The following is a 25,636-nucleotide window of genomic DNA, read 5'->3' as shown; positions in this document are numbered from 1 at the left end:
GCTGAGCGCTGGCTGGGGTCCCAGGCGGCCCCCTTCCTGGGAGGAGGCAGACAGCCGGGGGCCCAGAGAGGCACAGGCTTGGGGCAGGGCCCCCTCCTCCTGCCAGTCCAGTCCCAACTGACAGATGCCAAGGTGTTGTTTGCTCATTGTCAGGAGTAAACTTTCTTCTGGAGACAATAAAATTGCCGGGAGCAGAAGGCAGCAGTATGGGGCAGCATTTAACCCTCAGTGGTCCGGGCAGTGCTGGCTGGCTCCCAGTCCCGTCTCCTGTGAGCCTGGCATCAGAAGTGAAGGGTTATGGAGGCGAAAGGTGGTGACCAGTCACAGAGCAAGAGGCGTGGAGGGGCAGAGAGAGCATGGTCGTTGTGGGTTCAGTGCTTGGTTCTGCCACCGATTGGCTGTGTGACTCTGAGTAAGTCACTTAACTGCCCTGAGCCTGTTTCATTGTCTGCAGAAGAGCAGAGTAGCCCCTACCTCACAGTTTTGTTGGGAAGGTTAATGACAAAAAAGCAGTGGAAGCACCTAGTATGTAGTCGGTCCTCAGGACACGGGAGCTGGCTGAACAAATGTGGGGGAGCTGAGACATGCTGCCCCCCCGGAGAGTGGGTGGGAGGTCCCCATCTCCCCCAGCGCACACGCGCACCCACACACATTCTGACCCCCACCTCTTCCCATCGGTGTGGGGGGCTTCGCAGGGGGCATTGCAAAGGTCTGTGACTCTCTCCGAGAGAGACACCACAAACAAGCCAACCTCTCTTCCACCCCGTCTGCTGCTGCAGAGCCAGGGTCCCACGGTGGGGGCTGAAGTGCCCACCCTTTCCTGCACCCCTGCCGTCCCATCCCAGAGCCCCCCTCGCAGAGACAGGGGCTCAGGCATCCCCCGCCCCCGTAAGAGGGTTAGCACCCTGGCCACCGCAGGCAGAAACCCCGATCTATAGCAGAGCAAGAGGGTGTGGAGAATGTTGCTTTCTCTCCATTCCGAAGTAGGGGAGACTCCCCCCGGCTCCAGTCCTGCTCCTCCTCCCTTTCGGCCCCCACCTGGGAGGGGGGAGGAGGTGAGGGCCATTCCAGCCCCTCCTTGGCCTTGACGGCTCACTGCCCCTTGCCTACAGCTTCTACCAATCAATGATCCCTTTCCTTGTGGGCTCAGCTTGATGCTGCCTCCCCCAGGAAAGCCTCTTTTAACACCCCCCCCAAGGCCACTGTGACCACAACCACTCTGAACATTGGTGGCCTCAGGGATGTGCCACTCACTTGCTGCGCAGACAGTGGGGTTGTGTTGGTTCTCTAATATCTTTATTACGCGTTCCCAGGAGCACCCCTGGCTCCCCAACTCAGGGGTGCAGACGTCTCCCAGCACCACGCCAAGCATGGTGCAGAATGGGTGGCAGGGAGCACTGGACTGCGAGTGGCCTTGGCTAAGTCACTGCCATTCGGCTGGCTCTGCTCTGGAAATTCTGGGGTCAGAGACTGGGGTGGAGGGACGGCCTTCTCTGGGGAGCCGTGAACACTGAGGACTGCCCGGGCTCCTTCCATCCTCCAGTGGACCAGGTACGTGAGCCGTCAGGCCCGAGGAGGAAGCACCCCCACCCTGGGGTCCCTTGGGCCCTGGAGAGCTCACTTAGCCCCCGGGGAGCTGTGGGCTGCCCCCTCCCTGACCTTGGACTCCGATGCCAGCCGACTGCCCTCTCCCTCAGCTCAGGCTCTGGCAGAGGTAGGGACGGGCAGGAGGGAGGGTGGGCGAGGGCGAGTTTCAGGCCTAGGGCCTGGCCTGCAGCCCTCAGATGGGGTGCACAAACTGGTAGACGAGGCGCTGGGAGATGTCCGGCTTCCGGATGATGCCCTTCTTGTAATACTGGCGGATGGAGCGGCTCAGCTTGTCGTAGTTCATGGCAGGCCGGTTCTTGCGGATGCCCCACAGCCGGGCCACCTGGGCGGAGTCCTCGATTTTGAAGATGCCTGAGGGAGCAGGGGGGGTGGCGGGGGGGGTCAGAGAGAGCCAGCCGTGCAAGGTGTTGGGGGGCAGTGTCAGGAGGGTAAAAGACCAAAACCAACAGGTCAGACTCAGAAAGCCAAGGAGGCCAGTGTCAGCAGGGAGCAAGCACCAGGCTGGGGAGGCCATAAGACCTAGTCCCAAGTTTGTGCTAAGGGTCAAAGGCATCCGTGCAGAGTGCGTCACGGGGCCCAACAAAATGGCAAAGCTACCCTGGAGTCACCAAGGGTGAGCCTATGCCCATTAGTGGGCCTGGCCCCAGCTAGCCTCTGATCCCGCCATGGGGTTGGCACACCGGACCCAGAAGCCCTCCGGGGCTCTGCACTGTGCCCACGGCCCACCTGTCAAGGTCGTCCCCCCCTCCACCCCTGCCGCCTTCCCCGGCTGATGCCAAGCCTGAAAGAGCTCTTTGCTGGCCTCAGACATTAAGCCAGCACAGCCCTTTCTGGTAGGATCCATTCAGAGCAGGGGGTGGAAAGAGAGAATTTGGAGCCAGGCTGACCTGGGTTTGAAGCCTGGCTCTACCATATTCTACCTTTAGAAGCTGTCTGAGGCCCCTTTCTCCAATCGGTGGAGGGGGTGGTGGCGACTACCATTTGTTGAGTGGTGACAGGGAGCTTACAGCGGAGCCTGAAGGAGCTGCCCCTTGTGAGGAACTATTACACTGTTAACACCCCAGTTCTCCTGGCAAACCCAGGCCAGCACACCCCCTCCAGGAAGCCTTCCCAGATCACTCTGCCCTCCCTGATCTCTTTTCCCTCAAAATCTACCATGGAACCATCTCCCTGAGGACCGGCTCGCATTAAGTCTCAAATATACACGAGGGTTACAGCCCCTTATGCAGGAACTTCGCTCCACCCCCTCTAACCCCACTCGTCCTTCCCACTCAGCCCAAGTCACCTCCCCCATGAAGTCCTCCTGGACCAAGACTCAGCTGCCCCCATTGCCCCATCGAAGCCCTGACATGCTCTGTAGGCCAGCTCCTTTCACTGCTAGCTCTCCCACAACACTGCAGATCCCTCAAGGATGGGGTGCAGCTGAATCCTCCCTAGACCGTCGGGACACTAATTCTCTGTAAATGTTTCCTGGGCAAGTGTGGACAGAGGTACTCAATGAAGGGTTGTTGGATGAATGGATCCGGTCCATTTTATAGATAGGAAGACTGAGGTCCCGGTACCCGTAGCTACAGATGACAGGATGGGGCCTAAAACCCAGGTTTCTTGACTCTGAGTGTTTTCCAACACACACACACACACACACACACACACACACACACACACACACACACACACACACTATCTAGTCCTGTCCAATGAGGTAACCACTTGCCATATGTGGCCTTGAGCACTTGAAATCTGGCAAATCTGAATTGAGATGGGCTGTAAGTGTAAAATACACACCAGATTTTGAAGACTTAGTAAGACTATCTCATTAATAATTTTATATTGATTATATGTTGAAATTTTAATGTTATAATATTAGATTAAATAAAAGTATTAAAATGAAATTCACCTGTTTAAACATTTTTATAATGTGGTTACTGGGAATTCTAATACTGCCTATGTGGCTCGCATGAGGTTTCTCACTGGACCCCAGTGGTCTCCCTGGTGAAGCTACAATGTGTTGCAGGCAAAGACTGTGTCCAATTCTCAGCCCAGTTTGAAGCCCTTAGTATGTCCCGGGCACTGTGTGGAGCCGGGTGTCCTAAATAAGACAGAGCTCGGCCGGGAGACAGAGGCGGACACGAACGCACACAGACCCCGGGCCAGGCCAGTGATGGCCCGGTGTCTGGCATTCAGGGCAATGGTGGGGGTGGCTCCCCTCTGCCCAGCCCCCAGCTCCCCCCGTGCCTGGCACCTGGTGGGGGCCAGCAGGGCCCCCCCCCCACTGCTCACCCTTCTCCTTGTTGAGCCACCGGATGAAGCGGCCATAGCTGTGGGGCTTGAGCAGCAGCTCCTTGAGGAACTGCCACAGGTGAATGGGCTGCCCGGAGCAGGATGAGTCCACCTCGCTGTCGGTCCAGCTGTCCTCGCTGGTGGAGGCTGGGCAGCCGGGGAGGGTGGCAGTGAGTGGGGGGGCCCTCTGCTTCAGGGGCAGCCATCCCTCAAACCCGGCCCCCAGGCCTCTGGCCCCTCCCTGCCGGCCCTGGCTCACCGCAGTAGTGGACGGTCCCGGGGGAAGTCCTCTCTTTCATCCAGGCCGCTGCAGGGCAGGGAGAGAAGGCTGGAGACCCAGGGCAGACCCCCAGGGTGGAGGAGGGGGCTTGGGGGGGTGGGACTGTGGGGCCACAGAAACTGCCCCCTGTGGCTAAGCAAGGGGGCATGGAGGCAGCCAGCTTCTGCCCCCATCACCACCTGGCTCTTAGCCGGGCACGGACTGCTCCTACCCTTGCCTGCCACTGGGCTGGGGCGGGACACTGGTCCCTACTGGTCATACGAGTGGGTCCCGTGCCTAAGGGCAGGGGCCTTGACTCACGGAGCAAGCACTGCCTCTTCCAAAGCACGTGGCTCTGTGTGGGGCACACAGTGGGGGGAGGGGGAGACGATTTCAACATGGTCGGCACACAGCCATTAGCAATAGGGCGGCTGTAGAGATGCTGATGGGGGAATAAGATCCAAGATACATGAAGAGCAGAACAGTGTGATACTCCGGTGCTATTCATATTAAAAGGGGTGAAAACCACGCATGTATATTTGCTTGCTGTGTGCATAGACTCTCCCCAGCAATGTGCCCAAAAAACTGGTAACTGTGGTTGCCTCTAGGGAGGGGGGCTGGGGGTCAGGAGTGAGTGGGGAAATTACTTTTCATGGTACTATTTTTCGCTATGGTCTTTTAAAATATTTTATTTATTTATTTGACAGAGAGAGCACAAGCAGGGGGAGTGGCAGGCAGAGGGAGAGAGAGAAGCCCGCTCCCCACGGAGCAGGGAGCCCGATGTGGGGCTCGATCCCAGGACCCTGGGATCATGACCTGAGCCGAAAGCAGACACTTAACTGACTCAGCCACCCAGGCGCCCGCTTACTATGGTCTTTTTAGAAATCATGCACATGTATTACCTCATTACTTCTTTAATGAGAAACAACACAAAACAAACAAATGAAATAAAAAAAGGACAAAGGAGGACCTCATAGTACCCACGGGTCCCCATCAGCTGTGCTGGCCCTGTCCCCAGAGTGGAACTCCTACTTTTTAACTTCCCGCATGCCCTGCCCTAAGTTCTGTGGGCTTGACCGGGGCTGGGAGTGGGTTGGGGCTGGCGAGTTCGCCCAGGATCCCGTGGGGCTGAGATTTAGAACAGAGCCCAGACTGGGAGCAAGCAGCTGCCGGCCCAGCACAGAACAAGCCTGCCTGGTGTCCTGGCCCGACCGCCCACCGCCCTCGGTGTCCCGGGCCTGGAGCTGAGAAGGTGCGGCTCTCCCAGGCCATGCCCCACCTGATTTCCAGATGTCCAGGTGGGCGTGCAGCACGTCGCCACCCAGAGGGGAGCGCTGCCGGAACTGTTCCTCCGACATGGCACACAGCTCCTTGCCCCCCAACTCCTGGAAGGCTTTACCCACGGGCGGCAGCCGGTACTGGTGCTCTGTCCACAGGAGCCACTTCTGCACGTTGCCAGGGCTCCAGTCCACGGGGTCTGGGCAAGAGACACTCCCTCAGTTCCATGGGCCTCTCGTGGGGCGCCCCTGGGAACTGGAAGCAGCTTGTGGCCAGGACCCGGCCAGGTGAGAACAGGGCAGGCCAGACAGGGCCTGAGGGGCTCTGTGGAGGGGGCACCCGAGAAGAGAGGAAGGTGTGAAGGAGGAGTCAGGGCCCTAGAAACAAACTTGGCTCAGGGCAGGGTAGCCTGGGGTCTCTGCACCCCCCACCTCACCCGGACCTCACGCCCCCCTGACTCCTCCAGTCCCTCCAAGGGGCCTTTCAGGAGGCCCCAGCCCTGGAGGAGAGAGTGACACTAAACCAGACACCTGAGCTCCTCTCTCAGCTGCCTCTTGCCATACCCAAACACTTCAAGGGTTCCCTTCGAGGAACCAGAAAAAAAACAATACAACTAGGGAGGAGCCCTACAACCCCAGCCCGCCCCATGTTTTACGGATGAGGAAACTAAGGCACAGAGAGTTCTAGCCCCTGTCCAACACCCAACAAAGGGCTGCTCAGTGCATCTGCACTGAATAAATGAATGGCAGGGAATTGAGTGATCTGGGGCAGCTGTAGGCCTCAGAGGCCAGGAAGAGAGTCACTGGATGTCACTGGATGTCCCCCTGGGGAGCTGCTCTGGGCTGAGCCTGGCAGGGCACAAGGGGGGAGCCCAGGCTGATGGGCATGGTCACAGTGGGGCCTCCAAGTGAACGCTGTGGTCTAAGCTGGTGCCCCAGCCAGGTGACCTGCAGGCTGGGCTGCCCCCACTTAATAAACCCATTTTCCTTTCCAAGGTCAAAGCAATTTGTTTCTGTCCCCATTGTTCAGAGGGCAGGCCCCTCCCTGGCCCAGTGTGGGAGAGGAGGCACCATGGGAACACCTCCAGGGGTGGGGACTGGCAGGGGCATTGGGTAACTGCAGGACTGGGGTAGGGCAGGACCTGCCTGGGCTGTGGAGCAGGGGGACACCAGCTGGGATGGTTGTGGGGAGGCGCTGGGCCTTGGCGACTCCACGGAGGAGGGGCTGGGCCTGAGGGATGCCTGAAGACTTTTTGTGCGAAAGCAGCATGAGACTGAGATGCTCAAATGCCAGGACCCAGCATCCAAGGAGATGGGTCAGACCTGCCCAAAGCTGGAGAGACGATGTGGGAACAGGAGGCCTGGCAGCCTCTCAGCCCACAGCGGCAGCGCCATAACCACACTTTCCAGCTCCTGGCAGACACACAGGTGCCTGGACTCCTAATGCCCCCTCCTCATCAGAGCCCCCATCACCACCGGACCCGTGACACACTTATCTGCGTGTCTCTGATCCGTTTCCCTCACTGTAATGTCAGCTTCATGAAGAAAGGGGCTTTTGTGTGGCGCTCACCACTCAATTCCCCCGTGCTAGAACAGGGCCTGGCATATTAAGAAGTTACTGTTTATTGAGCATTTACTATGTGCAAGGTGCCGTCCTAGGAACTGGGGATGTAACAGCAAACACAACAAGTGGAAATCCCTGCCCTGGGGGTGTGTACATTCCAGCGGGGGAGACACAGCAAATATGATAAATCAATAAAATACACAGGGTATCAGTACCTGCGATGGGAGAAGGCAAGCAGGGAGGAGGAGTAAGAGGTGGGGGTATGGACAGCAATTTCAATAGAGGCGTCAGGGAAAAAACATCAGAACAGTACCATTTGAGTCAAGATCTGAAGGAGGCGAGGGGTGAGCCAAGTAAAGATTTGGGGGAAGAGCGTTTTAGATCGAGAGACCAGGAGATGCAAAGGTCCTGAGGTATGAGTGTCGTGGGAGCAGCGATGAGCAGGTGTGGCTGGAGCCAAGTAAATGAGGAGAGCATGGAGGTGAGTCCAAGGGGAGGTGGTGGGCCAGATGGTGTAGAGCTTGGATGCACTGCCCGCGGTAGTCAGGGCACAGAGAGGGTTGGAACCTTCCCAGGCGTACGGCTGCTACATGCTATGGGCTGACTGTATGTGCAGAATCACCAGCATCCTTGGGGCTGCTGAGGCTGGGCGGGGGGTTGCCAGAGTGCCGCAGGCAGCACCCTCGCCCCCGCTCGTGACCTCAGCCCTGCTGGTGCCCCACCTTACAGAGGTGGGCCCGCGGAAGGGCTCACCTGCAGTGATGTTGAGTAGCTTACAGGCCGTCTCGATGTCCTTAAGCACCTCGCCCACCACCATGGACTGCACCTGCTCCAGGGAGTGCTCCTCCAGCATCAGCCCACCCGGTGCCAAGTCCAGGCTGCCCCCGGGGGCTTGGCTGTCGATGACCGGGCACTGCTCAGGCTCCTCAGATGGCTCCTCCCGAGCGCTGGCCCCGGGACCCTTGGCGGCCCAGCTGCTGTCCTCGGAGTACAGCATGTCAAAGTAGGAGAGGTAGAAGGCAGATAGGCCCTGCTCAGGCGTGGCAGGTGGGCTGGGGCGCCAGTCCCGTCTCTCGGGCCCCACCGCCCCTGCGGCCACCTTTTCCAGGCCTGTCCGCAGCACAGTGTCGGGGGGCGGCAGGAGGCGGCTGGGGGACACGCTGCTCAGGCCGGGGCTGGCGCTGCCCATGCCGCTGTCGCTTGGGCCAGTGGCTGTGTCTACAGAAATAAGAGAGCATGGAGAATCAGGTTCTGGCTGCTTCCCCGCCCTGCTGGGGGCCGCTAAGCTGGTTACGGGGTTGAGGGGCTCAGTGGGCAGTGGCTGGGCCTGGGAGAGAGTTGGGGCTTCTGGGTCATTGGGCAGTTTAGGACAGGATTGGGCAGGTAGGCTTCTGGCTGCGAAAGACAGAGGTATAAACGGGCAACTCCGTCACTCCCCGAGGAAGCCGGGTTGGCTGAAAGCAGCAAATCTTTACACACGTGGCGTGCTTAAAACAACCTTCTGAGGTCCTTGACCTCACTGAATCCTCACCCATTAGGTGAGGATTCCCATTAGGAGGCACCCATTAGGAGGCACAATTAGACCCATTTGGTAGATGAGCAAACTGAGGCCTGTGGACAAGGAGTCTTTAATGTCTGGGCCTCTGGCCCTGGGCCAGCCCATGCCCAGATCCCAGTCCACTGCCCTGTGGAGGAAGTTCCTTCTGAGAGCTAACCTCAATCTTTCTTGCTATAGCAGAGCTTGTTTTCTTTTATTCTTCCCTTAGAGAGGGTAGGGAAGGGAGAAGGTCACCATCACCTTCACCTTCAGGTGAAGGAAGAAAGGAGCAAGTGAGGGGTGTGACAGGGTAGAATCCCCTTACAAGTCAGGGAGGCAGACCCCTTCCCCTCCAACAGGGTCATCTGGGGGGTACGAATAAATTTCCAGCTGAACACCGCTGAGGTAGTCACTGAACAACACCACACCCACTCAGGCCTGGGTTTCTGGCCCTCATCCCACCTCACCCTCCCCACAAATGCTGCCCCAGCCCCTCTCCGCTCCCAGGGGCTCTCTCATTTCCCCACGCTGCTGCGCAGACCTACAGGCCCAGCATGGGGGGGGAGCGGAGGGGGGATGCTGGTGTGGGGGCAGAGTGGGAGTCGAGGAGGACGAGATCAGGGGGTGGTGAGAAGGCCCATGCTCTGGGGAATGACAGAGGCCCCCAGCGACTCAGATACCCACTCCTCCTGCTGCCCCAAGGCCCCCCAGGGGGCACCATTTGGCCTCAACACAGAGCCAGAGGCCTCTTTCCCCATCAGTCATGCAGGCTCTGCTTTGCCTCTGGGCCCTTTCTCTCTGAACCCCTTATTGGAGTAGGCAGCTTGGGTGAGTCAGGGACTCAGGAGATGTACACACACCAAGGCACCCGGCTTTCGGGGCTGTTCCTGTGATCTGTGGGCCCGGGACTCAAGTCCCGGTGGAAGATTATCAACATATACATGCCCCCAATAAAATCAGCATGGAGAAAAGGAACAGATAAACCTGTTAAGGGCAAGTTAACGTGTGTTCGTAAAGCCGTGTTTCTCACAATGTGGTGCCTGGACCAGCAGCAGCACCTGGGAACTTGGTAAAAATGCAGATTTTCAGGCCCGCCTCAGAGCTACTGAATCAGAAGTTCGGGGAATCCCCGAGGCCTTGGGGGTGATTCTACACTTGTTCACGTTTGAGAATTGCTGCTTTAAAGGCATCCGGCCAGTAAGAGGGAGAGGCTTTAATCAAAGGACTGGTAGGCTCTCCTGGGGGCATTTACTGTGCCACACTGGGACAGGGAGTGGGGCTCCCTGCCCATTACGAGTCACCCCGTGGGACTGACCCGCTTAGCCTCGGTGTGCATTTGCCCTAAAGAACCCAGTTGGGAAGATACTTCTGGCTTCTTGGGGGCTGCAGCTAGCCCATTCCACACCTTCAAATATCTCAGCACATGGTGATCTTTCTCTCCGGATAGCAGTTTGGTGAATGGAGCCCAAGTGAGATTTCAACCCCCTCTTCTCCCCTCCCTTGCGCAGTACCCAACCTTCCCAACTGTACATGGCAGCCGTGTAGTTTCCTGTGGCGGAGAGAATGCCAGCAAGAGAGCATGGTGTTCCCTTTGATTTCGACTCTCCCTTTCAAGGGCTCCTTTAAGTGACAAGGAAGGAAAGGTCAGGGTGGGGTGGGGTGAGCAGGGAAGGAGGGGGACTGGGGTTGCGGGGGACAGAGGGCAGGCCTGGAATCATTTCAAGGCCTTCTGTGCAAACACACATGTGTGCTGTGGGCCCAACATTATTTACCCAGGCAGTGCCAACAGCCCGCTCTGCTCCTGGGTCCCTACCCCGGTCTGTGCCCATGCCCTACCCCCTAGGAGGCCCCACCCCTGGGAGCCTTTCTTGGCCCTCCACCCCTCCCTCATCACCCTTACCTGCCTCCCGCCCCATCCACGTCCCCAGAACTCCCATGCCTGCCACGTTAGGACAGTCTCTGCCAGCACCCTGGGCCATATGCCAGGAAGACGGAAGCTTTTCCAAGAAGCAGGAGAACTCGCTTCCCTCATGGCCCTTCTGTTTGCTTGGCCGCAGCCACAGGTCGGATGGGAGGCAGCTGCTGTGTTTCGGGGCACCGTGGCATGAGGGGTCAGTGAGGATGAAGGGGCAGGGCAGCATTTGCTGGGCAGGGACTTGACGACACGGCCCTGATACACTGAGTGAGCGCCGCTTGCATCCGTCCCTCCCTGGAGAGAGGCAGCCCTGGCCTTATTCTTATTCCTATTCCATGGACAGGGAAGTGAAGGTGCAGAGTGCTAAGTGATTTGCATCCAGGTCTTCGGACTCCCGGCCCAGGGCTCCTTCAGGGGCAGAGAATTCTCACCTCCTCCCCACCCCGCATTCCAGCTCCCCCCTCACTTTGCACCTAAATGCCAAGGAACCTGCTCTCAACCAAGGCTTGGTCCCAGCTTCCAACACCTCCCTGGTGAAAAATAAGTTAATAATTAACCATGCGGTGGGAGGAAAGATCTGACTGTCCGCAAGTGGGGAGGTGGTGGGGAATGCTCTGATCCCAGCAGCCCAGATCTGGGGGGACCTTGGTTTACTGGTCAGGGAGCCCAGCCTGTAACTCTAGCGTCTCCTCCAGGCTCCGGGGCCAGACTTGGAGGGAAGACAGAACTGCTCAGCGAGCACCTTCTATGCCCCAAGCATTCATGCCCATTATCTCCCTTTCTGCCCACAACTCCGGGGGATGTGGGTTCGAGAGTGCCGGGTTATAGATGTGGACAGTGAGGTTCAGAGATCTTACGCAGCTTGCTTCTTGAAGTCCCCAGCTGGCCACATGCAGGCTCTGCTCATTGTGCCACACTCCCTCTGAGGCTTCTGCTCTGACCGGTCCATTTTCCCAGAGTCCTGCCTTCCTTCTGATTAGGCCACTTGATCCTCCAAAGTCCATTCCCACCCCACTGTCAAGCTCATTTCCCTTCAACACTCCTTCATTGGGCACCCCTGGGCTCAAAAACCTCCCATGGTTCCCTATGGCCCGCCTTGCACAATTCCAATGACTGGTACCCACCTCCGAGCCTACCTCCTACCCAGCCCAGAGTTGGAAGGGACCACACATTACGCTATCGTTTTGTAGATCACATATGGGGAAGGGATTCATTTGCTGGTTAGTGGCAGGGTCCGGACCAGAACCAGGGATCGATCGACACCATATCTAGGCTCTAATGACAATGGCATTTCTCCCCTGGCCCCAGTGCTGTGGGCACAACATGGCCATTTTCTCTTGTGCTGCCATCCCCCTGCCCAATACGCCCCTTCCCTTTCATCACAATTCAGTCCAAAGCCCTCCGCCCCCAGGAAGCCCTCCCCAACATTTTCCTCCTCTGACTTCCCAACTGTGCCATGCAATTCAGCCATGATTATGTTCTCAGGTTCTCCCGAGAAGACAGGTGTGCCCTGGGGAAAATGACATTCAGAGAGTGGCAAGGACGTGCCCACAGTCATGGCAGACCTCGGACCAAACTGGGGGCCTGCTGAACCTCAGGCCAAGGCTCCATAGGCCTAGGGTCCTGGGACAAGCCCTGTGTTTGCCAGATCCACATCCTTAGGACGGCAGGCCCGGCCCTCCCACCAGCCCCTGCTGGGCCCGAGGTGCTGCCCGTCTCCCGAGCGATGCTTCCAGCTCCCAAACCTCGAGTTGATCTTTTCTGGATTAAACCACACGTCTGGATTAAGGCTCAGCATGTCCTGGCTCCCTTCTGCCCCGGAGGCTCTGGCTCAGACTCCAGACAAAGGAAGTTTGGTAACAGCTGGTGGAGGCCAAGGCCCAGATACAGGGCCAGATCGGTGGGGCAGCGGCCGGACGGATTAGCCCCTTCTCCCAGCCCCTCCCACTTCCTCAGGAAGGCAGATCAAGGAGAGAGGGCAGAGGGACCCAGAGTCAGAGATTTGTAGCAGCTGTTTCCTACCACGGCCTGGTCTGTGGCCCTGCAACTCCTCTGCCTGAGCCTGTCTCCCACAACCTGCTCAGTCCCGGCTCCCAGATCTTACCCCGGTGAGGGACTGTGGGTGGGACAAATGTTCTTGAGCCCCTACCTCAATCCTGAGACCCGACCTCAGTCTGCCCAGAGCCCAGGACCCAGGCTGCAGACCCCAGTGTGAGGAGCACCGAGGGAGAGTGGGCGGGGCAGGGAGTGACAGTGCCTAGCACTGAGCTGAGGTGGCCTTTCTCCACCAAGTGGGGCTGACCTACTCAGGCTTGCCCACCGTCCTGGCCACCAGCCCCTCTCCCTCCAGGCAAGGGTCTCCTTTAATAGGGGAGCCAGGGGACTGTGGGGGTGTGACTAGGGCCTGGCCAGGAGCCATGCAGAGTGGGTCGGGGCACATGGGCTGACCCCCCCCAGTCAGCCGGTCAGCACCTTGGAGAGAAGCCGGGACTGCCCAGGCCGCGGGGAGTCTGGGGCCAGTGCCCAACGACCTGCCTGAGCAACGTGTTTGGCTTCTCTGAACCTCCCTGCCTCGGGACCCAGCCTCTCCCCTCTAACTTCTCACTCTTCCGCTCCTCCTCCTGTCCCCTCCCTTCTCCTGCCACGCTCCTGCCCTCCATGGAACCCCAGCTCCCTTGCCCTTTGAAACTGCTCTTCAGACAAGCTCGACCCAAGAAAAGTACCCAGCCTTCTCCTTACTGACCACCCCGCCGTCCAGAATGCCGCCTCTCTGCACGGGACAGGCCACCTTCCTGCCCAGGAAGGTGTCCCAGGCTCGCCACCTCCTGGCAGCCCCGGCCTTCCTCAAGCACCCCATTGTGCCCCTCCCCACGCACCTGCGGCCCCCGGGGTCTCCCAGGGCCGAAAGAAGGGAGGTGGGTCCCTGGAGGACGGCAAGGAGAGGACTCGCCCCTCGGGCTCCGCGTGAGAGCAGGGGACGCAGCTTTCTCCCACCTCCTCAGATCCCAGACCTGTGCAGGCCATGGGCTTTACTTTCCCAGGAGCCCTGCTCTCCGGGACGTTCGAGTTGAGGAGCCCGTCAGTGGGCCCAGGCAGTATGTGTGGAGAACTGGGGGTGGGGGTGAGGCTCTAGGAATCAGGTACCACTGGCATCCGGACACGCAGCCTCACTGACATGGCTCGAGACCCTGAGACAAGGTGAAGGCCAACTAAGTGAACTGCTTCGTCGGCGTCTCGCAGCCACCCCATGGGGCAGCCACTCTTCCTCCCACATGGGTGCCGTGGTGACGGCGCACTTCTCTCTTTGCACGTGGTGCTGGGACTTGGCCCCTCTCAGCCCCTAGGGTCTCCCCGGCTGCCCACACCTGTCACCTCTGCTGAGGCCACCCACTGACCCAACCCCCTAGAAAGGGTGGGTGGCAGGGAAGCCTGCAGCCTGGGCAGGAACCCACCTCAGCCCCAAGCTCTCCCCTGTATTTTGAGTTTGCTGCTCCAAAGGTAGAGCGGGGTGTGTGGCCTGGGAAGAACCAGAGACCTCAGCATCTGGAGATGTGGGTCCCTGTCCTGCTCTGTTGGCGCTGTATGTGAGGCCCTGGGCAGCGCCTGGGGCCCTCTTCTGTTCTCAGGGCTTTTCTAACCCAGACACTGTCTGGATTCTATGATCCATGCTTCCATCTTGCCCCTCAGCCTGGCTTGGAAGGAGGATGGTGGAGAAATAGAGGTGGACACCAGAGACTCCCCTGGCGAGTAGAAACATAATTCGTGGCGGACATTTGGGCAGCATAAGAGGTGTGGCTGTGTCTCCCCCCTGCCTCCCTCCTCTGGAGCTGCTGTCCCGAGCCTCTGAGGGACTTGGCCCCGCCTTCTGACCAAGCAGGGACCCTGCCCTGCTGCCTCACAGATCGCCCTCCACGTGGGGTCCCACCCCAGCCGCAGCCCCTCCCCACTTCACGCAGGCAGCCAAGACCCCAGCCCGGACAAGTCCGGGGCTTGCAGCCAGTGATGCTGGGGTGGTCGGTCAGGCCATGGCCCCAGTTTCCAGCCTTGTCAAGTTCAAGTCTTGTCTGACTTTCAGGGCTTTACAGAAACTCCAAATCACGTCTTCATTCAGCCCCTCGTTGAGCACATGCCTGGTGTAAATGAATTTCATGTCCCGGCACCCCATCAGGCTCCTTTGCCCTCATTCGGGGTCTCCACGCTCCAGCCCTGGCTGGGCGGCCGTGGGCAGCCAGGCCCCTGGGGGCGTGAGGACACAGGGCCGCACCCGGCTTCTGCCCATGGCATGGTGGTTCATCCTCGCAGCCTCCCTGTCGGTGACACAGGGACTCAAAAACGACTGTGTCTCTGGGGTTTGGCAGGACAGACTTTGTAATCTCCCAGAGGTGTGTGCACACACTTGTTCCCCTCCCCTCTGGTCTCACGTGCCTCGGCAGCTGCCCCCAGGCCAGGCGCGGCGCTGGAAAGGCAGCTTCCGAAACTCGAAACTCGGGCTGGGGAATCTATAAAATCTTGACAGGGCTGAGGGAGAAAAAGTGCCTTGAGCCCTAATTACGGGGCCAGGGAGCACACCTCGGGGCTTGGAGGGGGGCTTTCAGGACAAAGGGAAGGCACTCCAACATTGCAGAAAAGGATCAAAGTCCAGAATGAATTGTCCTGAGAGGTTAAGAACAGACATTGCTTCAAAAAGGGGGTTTAAATGGGCGGGGAGTTAGGGGGTTACTGGGACCCATCCCCATCTGTGAAGTGTAAGCAGGGACACATGGCCCTCCTGCCCTAGAGCCCGGGAAGGAGATGTGGGAGTCCGAGGCGGGACGATCTTGCTGCCCAAGAGCAGAGAGACCTAGGCCCCCACCCATGTCACTAGTCCCAGGTGCTGAGGCGCTAGCTGGGCAGTCACCTCCAGACCCCTCTCCTGAATCCCAGAGCTGGAGGGAGGAGGCAGGGCTCCTCAAGTTCTGGTTGGCGGCCGGAGAGAACTCACTGTCCCTCGCTAAGGTCCTGGGTGGGCTCTGGTCTGTCTGGTTCCCAGCAGAGTCACACTCAGGGCCCTGGCAGGGGAGGAGAGGTCAGGAGGGACGAGGAGGCTCACCCTCCCCCAGTCTGGAGGCCCCACCCAGCTGCCAAAAGGTGGGAGAGGAGAATCTGGCAGGGGGCACCTCCTGAGCTGGGAGTATGCAAACGAGGCAGGGGAAGGAGCCCAGCATTAAATGTCAGGAAGAGCCCAGGGCAACTCAGCTTGTGCAAAGTTTGCTTTGGGGAGAGTTGTTCTACCTGACAGGCTGCTCCCTTGGCTGGGGGTGCAGGGTGGGGCGAAGAACGGGATGGGGGTGGGGCGGGGGCAGGGGGAGGGTCTCAGACCAGGTTTGAGCTCCATCTCCTTGCTCTCTAGCTCTGGGACTGGTGTAAGTGACTCGGCTTCCTTGGAGACTCAGTGGTCCTGTCTATTAAATGGGCTGTCAAGAGCATGCCTTAAGGGGTTATGAAGATTAAGGGCACTTGTGAACTGAGATGGGCTGAACATTCAGGAAGGCACCTGGGAGCAGGTGAGGGGATGGGGCAGGAAGAGGGGAGGGGAAGGTAGTGGGGTAAAGAATGAGGGGAACAAACATAGAAGTAGGTGGTGATGGTGGGTGGAGCCTGGGGAAGAGTTGAGGTTGGCGGTGAGGAGGGCCCGGCCCTACCTGAGATCATCCTGCTCTCTAGCCCAGTCCGGAGCAGCTGCTGGCCTCACTCATCCCTCCCTGGCCTCTAGGAGGAGCCAGAGCCAGGGGACAGCCTAGGGGACAAGCCTGGGAAAGCACACATCTTAGAGCGCTGGCAAATCCAGCTGGCTAGCCTGCCCTCCACCAACTCCTATACAGCCTGCAAAACCCAACTCAGAGGGTGCCTTCCACGAAGCCTCCTTTAAACAGAGGAGGCCACCTTGTCTAAACTTCTCATTACACAGACAAGGAGCTACAAGTGCAGGGAGGAAAAGTGACTTGCCCAAGGTCACACACCGTGGGCCTTAAATCCATCTCTTCTTACCCTCCACCCAGAGCGTCTTTGTCCCTAGGTCAGTCTGAAACGACTTCCCCAGGATACACTCAAGCTGCACCAAGTCATTTAAGCACAAAATGGGCCTCTGTTTCAGGCCTATTAACTTTACATTCGCAATGACCTCAGTGGTAAAACATGGCTTCTCCTGGTTTTGTTCTACTTATTGCCAGCATCACAATTTCGGATCATCAGTTGAGCACCTACTGAGTGCTCACCCTACTTCCTCAGGCTTCGTGGACAGAGGAGTTCCCATCTCATTCGGAGGGGCCTTGTGAAAATCGAATGGCATCACATTTTATAATTGGTATTTTATAACAGGTAACTCACAATAAAGTCTAGCAGGGGCTGAGTTTTTACCTCTGGGTCCCCCCATCATGCCTGGAGCAGAGGAAATGATTGTCATTTCTCAAAGGGGAGGGTGGTTTCACCCCCTGAGAGAGCATCTCCACACCTCAACCTCCCCAGGGGCCCTGAGGATGCTCCCTCCCCCCACGTTTCTGTGAATTGGGGGTGATGAGACCCTGCGTTGGGAAGTCCTCGACTCCGCCCCCAGCTGGGCTGGGCCCTGGCAGGGTCCCACCCTTGGCTGGGGAGTCTCCTGCCCATCCCATCCACCACCTCAGGCGGGGGGTGGGGAGTGGGGGGCAGTTCAATGCCTGTTTGTTTTGTTACTCAGGGAGCAGCTGGTGCTGGGGAGATGCAGCTTTATTGGGGGTTGCTGTGAAGCTGTTTACTGGGGAGGTGGGGGCAGGAAATGAGGCCTAGTCCCGGCGTTGGCCAAGGAAAAGGAGAAAGACTGTTCCTGTCATACAGGGGACAGGCCACTTGAGGCCTGTGGCCTGGGTATGGGCCACTGGGTGGGTAAGGGGATCCAGGGCTGGCTCGGTGGGCCTGCCCGCTCCCCAACACACATACCCAGATAGATGCCCATGCACGGGTTAGCACACCCCGCCCCCCACACAAATGCATGCACCCACACAATGTTTGTCCAGCCTCAGGGGAACCCCCAGACAGCCAGACCCTTCAGCTTTCCACCCTGTCATCACCACCAGCACTGCCCCTCCCCACAGGAGGCATCTGGTGAATCTTAGAAAGGAGCGTCTTCAAGGACTTCCTATTTCTCTCCTAGTGCACCCAACTGGGGCCCCCAGGCCATCAGCTCTCCTGGGTGCTCAACCCTGGGTGCTTTGCTCGGCAGCTCCCTAGACCACCAGGGTCCCGGGCCCACCACTGCCCTGCCCCAACCCCTGGCCTCTGGGCCTGTCCTCCCTGCTCCAACCTGGAGCCTGGTCTGGAGGCTCCGGGCTTCAGCAAGCCCCTGCCCGCTGTGGTTGGGCCCCCAGCAGACCCTTCCCTTGGCAGAGCAGTGGCGGCCGGTGGAGTAGAAAGGTTGCCTGTGTTTTACTAGCCAAGCAGAACTGACCGTGTTTTGGGGGCTGAGGCTCTGCCCCTGCAGAGTGGCCTCCCTTCAGGCTGCATAGGCAGGGCTCAAGGTATGGCCTTGGGGGCTCCCGCAGGCTCTGGGGTCAGCCCAGGGAAGCAGGTGGGCAGCCTGTGGAGGGGTGGGCCCTTCTGAGGGTGAAGGACCCGGATCACAGGGCCAGGAATGCCTGGGAGATTAGTTCTGAGCTCGCAATCCATGCCTCCAAATCCTGCCCCCTGTCACCCACCTCCCCACAGCTGGGAGGGCGCAGCCCCCACGGCAAGGTGCTCTGGGTTCCCACCAGACTTACCCGCTAGCTGCCTTGTGCCCAGGGAGTCTTCCACCGCAGCACCAACCTCGGGGGCCCAGGAGAAGGCGTCGGCAGTGCGGGCCACGGCTGGGTCTCAGCCAGGCATCTGGAGGGGGGGGCAGCGGGACCAGGGGCCAGCAGGGCTGGGGGCAGAGGTGGTACTCGGGTGGGCCGCTGGGGGCCTGGCCACCATCCAGGGGTGGCCCTCTGAGATCTCGGGGCCCTGTACCCCGTAGAGAGCCCTTTGCCCCCAGCCCAGGGCCACCTGTTGGCACGGTGGCAAGACCTAGCCTGAGGGGCTTACATGGAGGCCGTGGTGGGCTCAGGGGGCCGGGTCTGCAGGGCAGTGTGGACACGGGCAGAGTGCAGGAATGCGCTGGGAGGAAATCAAGCAGCCTCGAGATGAAGAGTTGGCCAGGCCTGATTTCCCATTATAAGTAATCCTTCCTTATTTACCTGAACAAATACGCTCCCTGCTTACCTCAGACCACAGGCGGGCTCCTGGTTAACCCTTGCAGGCCTCCCTCTCCTCGATGGGGGATCCACACGCTGGCAGCTAGAAAACCCATTCATTCATTCATTCGTTCATTGGTTCATTCACTCACTCATGTTCATTAGCTGATGCATAGCTACTGAGCTTATGGTGTGTGCAAGGCACAGGGGATTCATCTAGAGGGACGTGGAACAGGACACTAGGAGGGAGGAGCCAAGATTGGGGAACAGATAAGCAAGTTCAGCGGAAAGTCAGAGCCACCCATGCCTTAGTGGAGGGCTGTGGAAGCACCCAGCAAGGCAAGTCAGAGAGGGCTTCCTGGAGGAGGTGCTGTCTGGCTCTCCAGGCCAGGGATGGAGGGAACTTCAGAGAACCCTGTGGGAAAGGACCTGAGGTTTGCACCCCCCCCCCCCGCCCCACTGCATGCAGGGCCCATGCTCGCTGTGATGGGTGCAGGCCCGTGATGCAGTGGTGCTCAGGAAGGACTGGTAGCTCACTCTCCTGGGCCCAGAGCGGGGCTGGCCAGCTGCAGCTAGCTCTCCAACAGTCCCTGAAGGATGGAGGCCATGAGGTACCCACGCATGGCTCCTCCACCTCCATGAGTCCCGGGAGGACCACACAGCTGAGCTCTCGGCTTCCTCCCTGTCCTGCCAGGCGGGCAGGGCCTGGCTCTTCCTTCTCTGGATCACCTCAGAAAGGCAGCACACCCCTGCTTCCCCCATTCTGTCAGATGAGGGCATCTGAGATACTGTTCATTGCTGTTTTCTGACTTCAAGGAACCGAGTGGCTGCCCACAGTGAGAGTATTCTAGGGCTGCAGGAAGATTCCAAGGCCTTCAGCACTAGCCCCCTCACCTGAACTGATACCCAGATTCTCCTACATCCGGTTGGACCTTTCACCCTGGAGAGCCCCGTGCTTGCCAGTTACGGTCACCGGCACCTTGGCGAGGATGCGTTTCCACAGTCAATCCCCAGAAAAAGTGGAAGTAGGGTGGGCCAGAGATAATACAAAGTCCTAAAATGGCTACCATCCCAGCCCTCCAGGGTTGATAAAAAGAAAGACCCCTGATGTCCCAGGCAGGACCTCCTCCAGAATGCCCTGTGCATCCCACTCCCCTGCCTGGCAGGCCACTTTCCTCTCAGACTCCTGTGCCCTTCTCAGCACTGCAACGCAGTGGTAATATTGGCCATTGCTCAGGGAGCACCTACTAGGTGCCAGGCACTGTGGACACCCAGGAGATAAGGTATTCATCATCTGGTAAGCACTATAGCATGGGTAAGTACGGGAGTACCTCCCAGAGGTGCTTTTTCAATGGACAGGGTGTCAGAGATAGATAGTCACCCCCAATGACCATTCTTCCGATTTCCTCAGTAAACAAGCCCCTAATTTTTAACTGGGAACTTGGCTACCTGGAATGAAGACTATCCTGACTCCTTTGCAGCCAGACTGTGGTGACCAAGTAGAAGTGTTGTGTGTCAGTTTCTAACAGTATTTCTTAAAGGTAAACTGGCTTGTGTCATTTGCCCCCTTCTTCTTGATCCTTCCTCCGTCTTGCTGCCCAGCAAGCTGTGGCCCATTCCAGCTGTGATGGCTGGAATTCTGATTGCCATCTTGGACCATGAGGACAAGCTGGTGGATCAGTGAGCTGGAACGAGCCCAGGTCTCGAGGACTGCATAAAACCTCCATCCTGGCTCTGGACTGCCTGCCTCAGGAATTTTATGAGAGAAATAGACCTTATGCTTTTGTTAAGTGTGGTCTTTAATATTCAAAGCCAAGTCGGATCCTAGCTGAGGCAGAGAAGAAGATAGACAAGCAGGTGAAGATAGTACACTCTTACAGCCAGAAATGATATCTCACTGCTGGGTGGCATTGAGAAGGCACCTGGTCATGCCATGAAAAACCTTGGCCTTAGGAAGGCTGCCCCTTGAATGCTGGGTATAGGCTTGCTCTGGGTGCATGGGAGCATTTCACAGGTCTCTCCAGGGATGGGCAGATTTGAATGGATGGACCAGGCTAAGCTGAGCTGAGGGTGGACAGGGATTCTACCTGCCCAAGCCTAGAGTAGGTGCCTCTGGAAGCTGGGAAGCTCCAAGAGGGAACAAAGGAGGGGACAGGGGACTTTCCATCTGCTCAGCTGGGGCTCATGTGGGCTAAGGTGCTAAGAGCCTGCCGGGAGAGACATCAGTGGTGGGCTCAAGGCAGATTTGGTGCCCACCCAGGACACTCTGTTGGGTTCCAGGGGAAGGGAGGGCCAATTATAAACTATCCTTAACCCGTGAAGGGACTCTAGAGGACACACAGCCCCTCCATCCAGAATAGTGTTGTGACATTATGTGCTCAGGATCCGACCCAAATGCCCAACCAGCTTCCGTCACCTACCAGCTTCATGACTTTGGCCGAGTGTCTGAAGCCTGCTGAACCCCCTGCTCCCCATCCCTCAGAGAACTCTCAGAGCTGCTGTGGGAAGAGAGATAATATTAATGAAAGTGTCCTGTGAAGCGAGACACCCTGTCCCGATGCCTTGCTGGCCACCAACCACATGTCACCAGTCTGATGTGTGTCATCTAGCTCCATATAGCAACCTCTCTAGGTAGATGTTACTACGCCCATTTTTAGGTAAAGAAATTGAGGACAGAATGTTGAAAATGTCTTGCCCAAGGTCATGCTGGGAAGCAGACTCAGACTCAAATTTGGAGTTTCCTTGACTGTCCCTTGCCTGATAGGACCCTGTTATTATCCCTTGTCCCCTCAGGGTCAAGTCCCAGGTTCCTGGCATGGGTCACTGGGTCAACTGGACCGCAGTCCAGCCCCCACCCCAGGCTGGTCTCCTCCTCAGTCCTCTTCTGGCCAGCTCCCATCAGGTGAAATGTACCCTCTCTTTTTCTCCCTCCATCCACATACCACCCATCCGTTGTGGGCACCCTCCAGACCTGGGGGCTGGCCCACCACTCACACTGGCCTGATGTCACTTCTTCCTGGGACTTTTCTCTGACCCACCGCGATGGCGTATTCTCTCTTGCCCTGGGGTCTCTGAGCCCCGGCCCCAACGAGGTATGCTGTGACAGCCCGCAAGACCAGCCCAGCGGGAGCCTTTGCTGAGCGAACGTCTGGATGAACCAGTAACATCCTTTGTCTGTTGTTCAGAGGGATTTGAATTGAGTTTCTTCTTCTTGGGATTACTGTCCATCCTTCAAGCCCCATCTCAAGAGCAATCATCGCCACGGAGCGTTCTGTGTTCTCTCCAGCCCTCGCAGGCCCCCCATTTCCCATTTCTTTGTGCTCTCATGTCCCCCAGTGGTTCTTTTCTCCCTAAGCTTCTAACTCATCCAGGGCAGGGCCCCTGGAGCTGCGGCAGGACAGGAGCCCGCACACAGATTGTGAGCCCTCTCCCGGGGTGCTCCTGCCCGCTGCTCACCCATCACCCGTCCTAGAGGACAGGGCCCGATGGGGGCAGGGCCCATTTCCTGGCGGGGTGCCAGTGAGCCGGCTCAGGGCCCCTCTGGGCCTCCCTCACCTCCTCTGTGGAGTAGAGATAATACTCGCCCTGCTGACCTTGTGGACAGGGCACCGTGATGAGTGAATGTCAGCTGACAATGGGAGTTGGGAGTACTTTGGAAAGGGCAGTCAGTCTTGGTTGGTTGGTTGGTCACCTTCCCAGCTTTCTCCCTGTCCCCATCTCTCTGTTCCCCCATCGTCCCACTTGGGTCCTCCTGGGAGCTGCAGCCTTGGGGTGATGGCAGGGTCAAGGCTGGGCCTCATGCTAACCACAGAGAGATGGGGCTGCCCCTGCCCAGTTGACACGAGGCCCTGCTCTCCGTCCCAGCTCCAGCTCCGAGAAGGTGGGGAGAGCTCGGGGGAGGACTGCCCTGCTGAAGTGTGAAAAGCCTGGGGCTGGTCACCCAGACGGGACCGCAGGGGCGGATGGGCAGGAAGCCTGGTCTGCGGGGCCCCACAGAGGGCACAGAGGAAGACCCTGAGACCAGAAAGGCTAGGGAACAGACCCAAGGACACACAGCGGGGCTGGGATAGGAGTCCAGCCTCCAACCCGTGCTCCTATGTGGTGTGTGCTAGCTAGCTCATCTAATCTTAATAAGTCCAGCACCTAAGGGCCCCGTTGGCCTTCTTCTCCACAGATGAGGAACAGAGGCTCCTTAGATCTTGCCAAAGTCAAGGCTAGAAAGTAGCAGAGGCAGGATTCAGGCTGGTCTGCTGGTGTCTTTCCAGGATACCCTGCTGCAGCCAAATGGCAGACAAGGGGACCAGGACTAGCCTGGGGCGGCAGCTGTGTCCTCCGGGACCACGTAACTAGGCATTTCCACCAGCTGGCGCATGGAGGGTGCCACTTGGGTCCAGGGGTGGCCGTTGGGCACCCCTGAGCCATGACATGTTTTTCTGTTCAGACCGGCATGCATTTCTCGAGCACCTACTCTATGCCAGGCCCTGTATGGAGGCGGGATGGCCAGAAACAGTCTGTCCTCAAGGAGCCCATGGACTGGTGGCTGCAGCAACTTGGCGTCTCTCTGTCTCAGAGGACCCCAATGCCCCCAGCATCCCTCCGAAGGCTAGCCATCTGTGGGATTACTGGTTTCTCAAACACCTATTACCTGCAATGAGCTATAGTGTGTGACCCTCTCCATTCTAGGAGCCTGAGGCCTTCCCAGCTTGGGGCGTCATTCCCCAGGCCCTGGGCTTCCTCACCAATGCCATTTCCTGTTCTTCTTCAGACTGACCCCTCGGAAAGAGACCCAGGCCCCTAGGGGGGAAGCTGAGTAGATAGGCAAATCTTCTGTGTCTAAGGCCTGCTTGTGTACTGCACTCTTCCCTGTGGCTTCACACACCCACTCCATCACCCACCACACCTGGGATACCATCAGAGGAGGCCTCATCTCCGCCCACGGCCCCAGCACAGCCCTCAGGGGCCCCAGAGTTTCCCTGTGAACTGAGCCAGAGTGGGCTCTTGCCAGAGGTGGCCTCCAAGCCTGAGGAACCTGGCAGGCCTCTCTGGGGGCAGACACACACACACAGCACCCTCCCTACTGGCTCATCCCTGTGATGGTAGAGCAGGGTGGTGTCCCAAGGGACAACCTCGATCTTGGCCTGGTCCCTGCCCCATTAGTCCATTCACTCTACACGTACGTGGCCTCGGGGCCTGCACTGGGCCAGGCACACGGTGCACTGGGCTACAGCCGTGGGTTTCGCCGGGTTCACATTCCAGAGGGGAAAGACAGAGTCAACAGTAAAAGTAATAAATGAGTACATTATATAGTACTCCAGAAGGTGAGGAACGCCACGAAAAATAGGGCCAAGGATGTCAGGAGTGCTGGGTGGGGCATGGGGAGCAGCATGAAATTCAGTGGTCGGGGCAGATCCCCTTGAGAAGGTGGGATTTGAGCTAACGCATGAAGGAGAGAAAGGCATGAGTGCCACGGTTACCTTAAGCGTTCCGGGCCCCAAAGCTTGAGCAAAGGCCCTGTGGTGGGCTTGTGCTCACTATGCCTGTGGAGCCGGCAGGGGGCCAGTACGGCTGGGGCAGAAAGAGAAAGCAGTGGAGGGAGATGAGGCCTGGGAGGCAGTGTGGATGGAGCCAGACTTCAGGGCCTCGAAGCCCCGGCCCCGTCATTTCCCGGGTCCTCCCTGCCAACCACCCCACTTACCTGGGCTCACCAGGACCTAGCTGCCATGCCCACAGCTGTACAGCGTTAAGTTATTTAACCGCCTTAAGGGCCCTCACATGAGCATGCCTATTTTAACCTCAGGGAGGGAACTGAGGCACAGAGAGGGAAACAGCCTACAGGGTGAAGCGTGGGGCCAGGATCTGGAGCATGTCCCGCTCTCAGCCACCGCCGGCCCCCTCCCTGCTCGGGTGCAGTGCGTCAGGTGTCCCTCAGGCCTGCGCCAGAGTGCCAGGTGCACCCCCGGCCCGCCGTCGTGGGGGGTGGAGATGGAGGGGCCGCGTCACTGCCCACACCTAGAGCTGCCTTTCCCCCCATTAGCGCAGAGCCAGCAGGGCCTTACAAAACCGCAGTCCCAGATAAGAGCACAATCGGAACCTGTTTTGCTCGGCGGCCGGCCGTGGTGCTGGGCGGCGGGCGGTGGGAGGCAGGGGGAGGCAGGGGGAGGCCGTTGGCAGCGCCGGGGCCCTGCTATCAGCAGCCCTGCCCACCCCCTTCCCCATTAGCCCCTTTGAAATTTACCCACCTTATCGGGCGCAGGCTTGCCGAGGGCCGGCTCGAATGCCTTTGTCAGGCTGCGGAAGGCTGCCTTCCGCCTGGCCCGGCCTCGGCCCCGAGACCATGTGGGGGGACCCGGGTAGGAAGGAGGACATGGCCATCAGACACCGAGGGGGGTCTCCTCGCGCAGACCGCCTGGAGGGCGGGCCCCTCTCCGCGCCGCTTCCCCTGCCCTCACCACGCGCCCCTGCACTGAACCCACAGGACCCCGCACCCGCATCCCTTCCTCCGGACTTCTCAGCGGTTTTCCTCCTCCTCCTGGCCCTCCTCAGCATCCCATGCCTGACCCCCAGGCACACCCTCAGCAAATGTTTATTGAGCACCTACTAGGCCAGGCGCTGGGGCGCAGCGAGGCAGACAGACCAATCTCACTCTCCTATGGAGCTGACGTTCGCGGGCTGGGAGAAATGAAAAATAAACACAAATAAGTAGGACACAGAGTGTGTCAGAAGGTGGTAATTACTGCTATGGGGCAAAAGTAAAGCAGAGACACGGGGATGTGTTGGGGCAATTTTAGGTGTGTGCGTGTGAGGGGGCTGTGAGGTCAGGGGAAAGTCTGTCTGGAACGGGGATGCTTGACTCAAGATCTGAAGGATTCTCCCTTGCTCCCTCTCTATGGGGTTAGAACCACAAACACGGAAGGGCAGTGCCAGGAGGATAGAGATCAACCAGTCCTAGAGACTCCTTTTTTTACCGAGGC

At 58.6% G+C, this 25,636-nt stretch overlaps 1 protein-coding gene across 2 annotated transcripts; it reads right to left on the bottom strand.

Moving 5' to 3' along the window:
- Positions 1-931: 931 nt before the first annotated feature.
- Positions 932-18,822, bottom strand: SPDEF (SAM pointed domain containing ETS transcription factor). 2 transcript variants are annotated; one of them, XM_027602997.2, is made up of 6 exons: positions 18,694-18,822; positions 7,742-8,206; positions 5,427-5,624; positions 4,148-4,195; positions 3,889-4,035; positions 932-1,959 (listed from the first exon to the last, which is right to left on the bottom strand). In XM_027602997.2, exons 2-6 carry the CDS (start codon positions 8,175-8,177, stop codon positions 1,781-1,783), a joined length of 1,008 nt encoding a protein of 335 aa, XP_027458798.1. In that variant the 5' UTR covers positions 8,178-8,206; positions 18,694-18,822; the 3' UTR covers positions 932-1,780. The 2 variants fall into 2 exon arrangements, with proteins under 2 accessions (XP_027458798.1, XP_027458797.1); XM_027602996.2 differs by lacking the exon at positions 18,694-18,822 and adding an exon at positions 18,213-18,597.
- Positions 18,823-25,636: the final 6,814 nt, after the last annotated feature.

The sequence above is a fragment of the Zalophus californianus genome, chromosome 7 (genome assembly GCF_009762305.2).
Source record: "Zalophus californianus isolate mZalCal1 chromosome 7, mZalCal1.pri.v2, whole genome shotgun sequence".
Classification (NCBI taxonomy): domain Eukaryota; kingdom Metazoa; phylum Chordata; class Mammalia; order Carnivora; family Otariidae; genus Zalophus; species Zalophus californianus.
The sequence above is the reverse complement of the archived record's forward strand: the minus strand, read 5'-3'. Positions and strand labels throughout refer to the sequence as shown.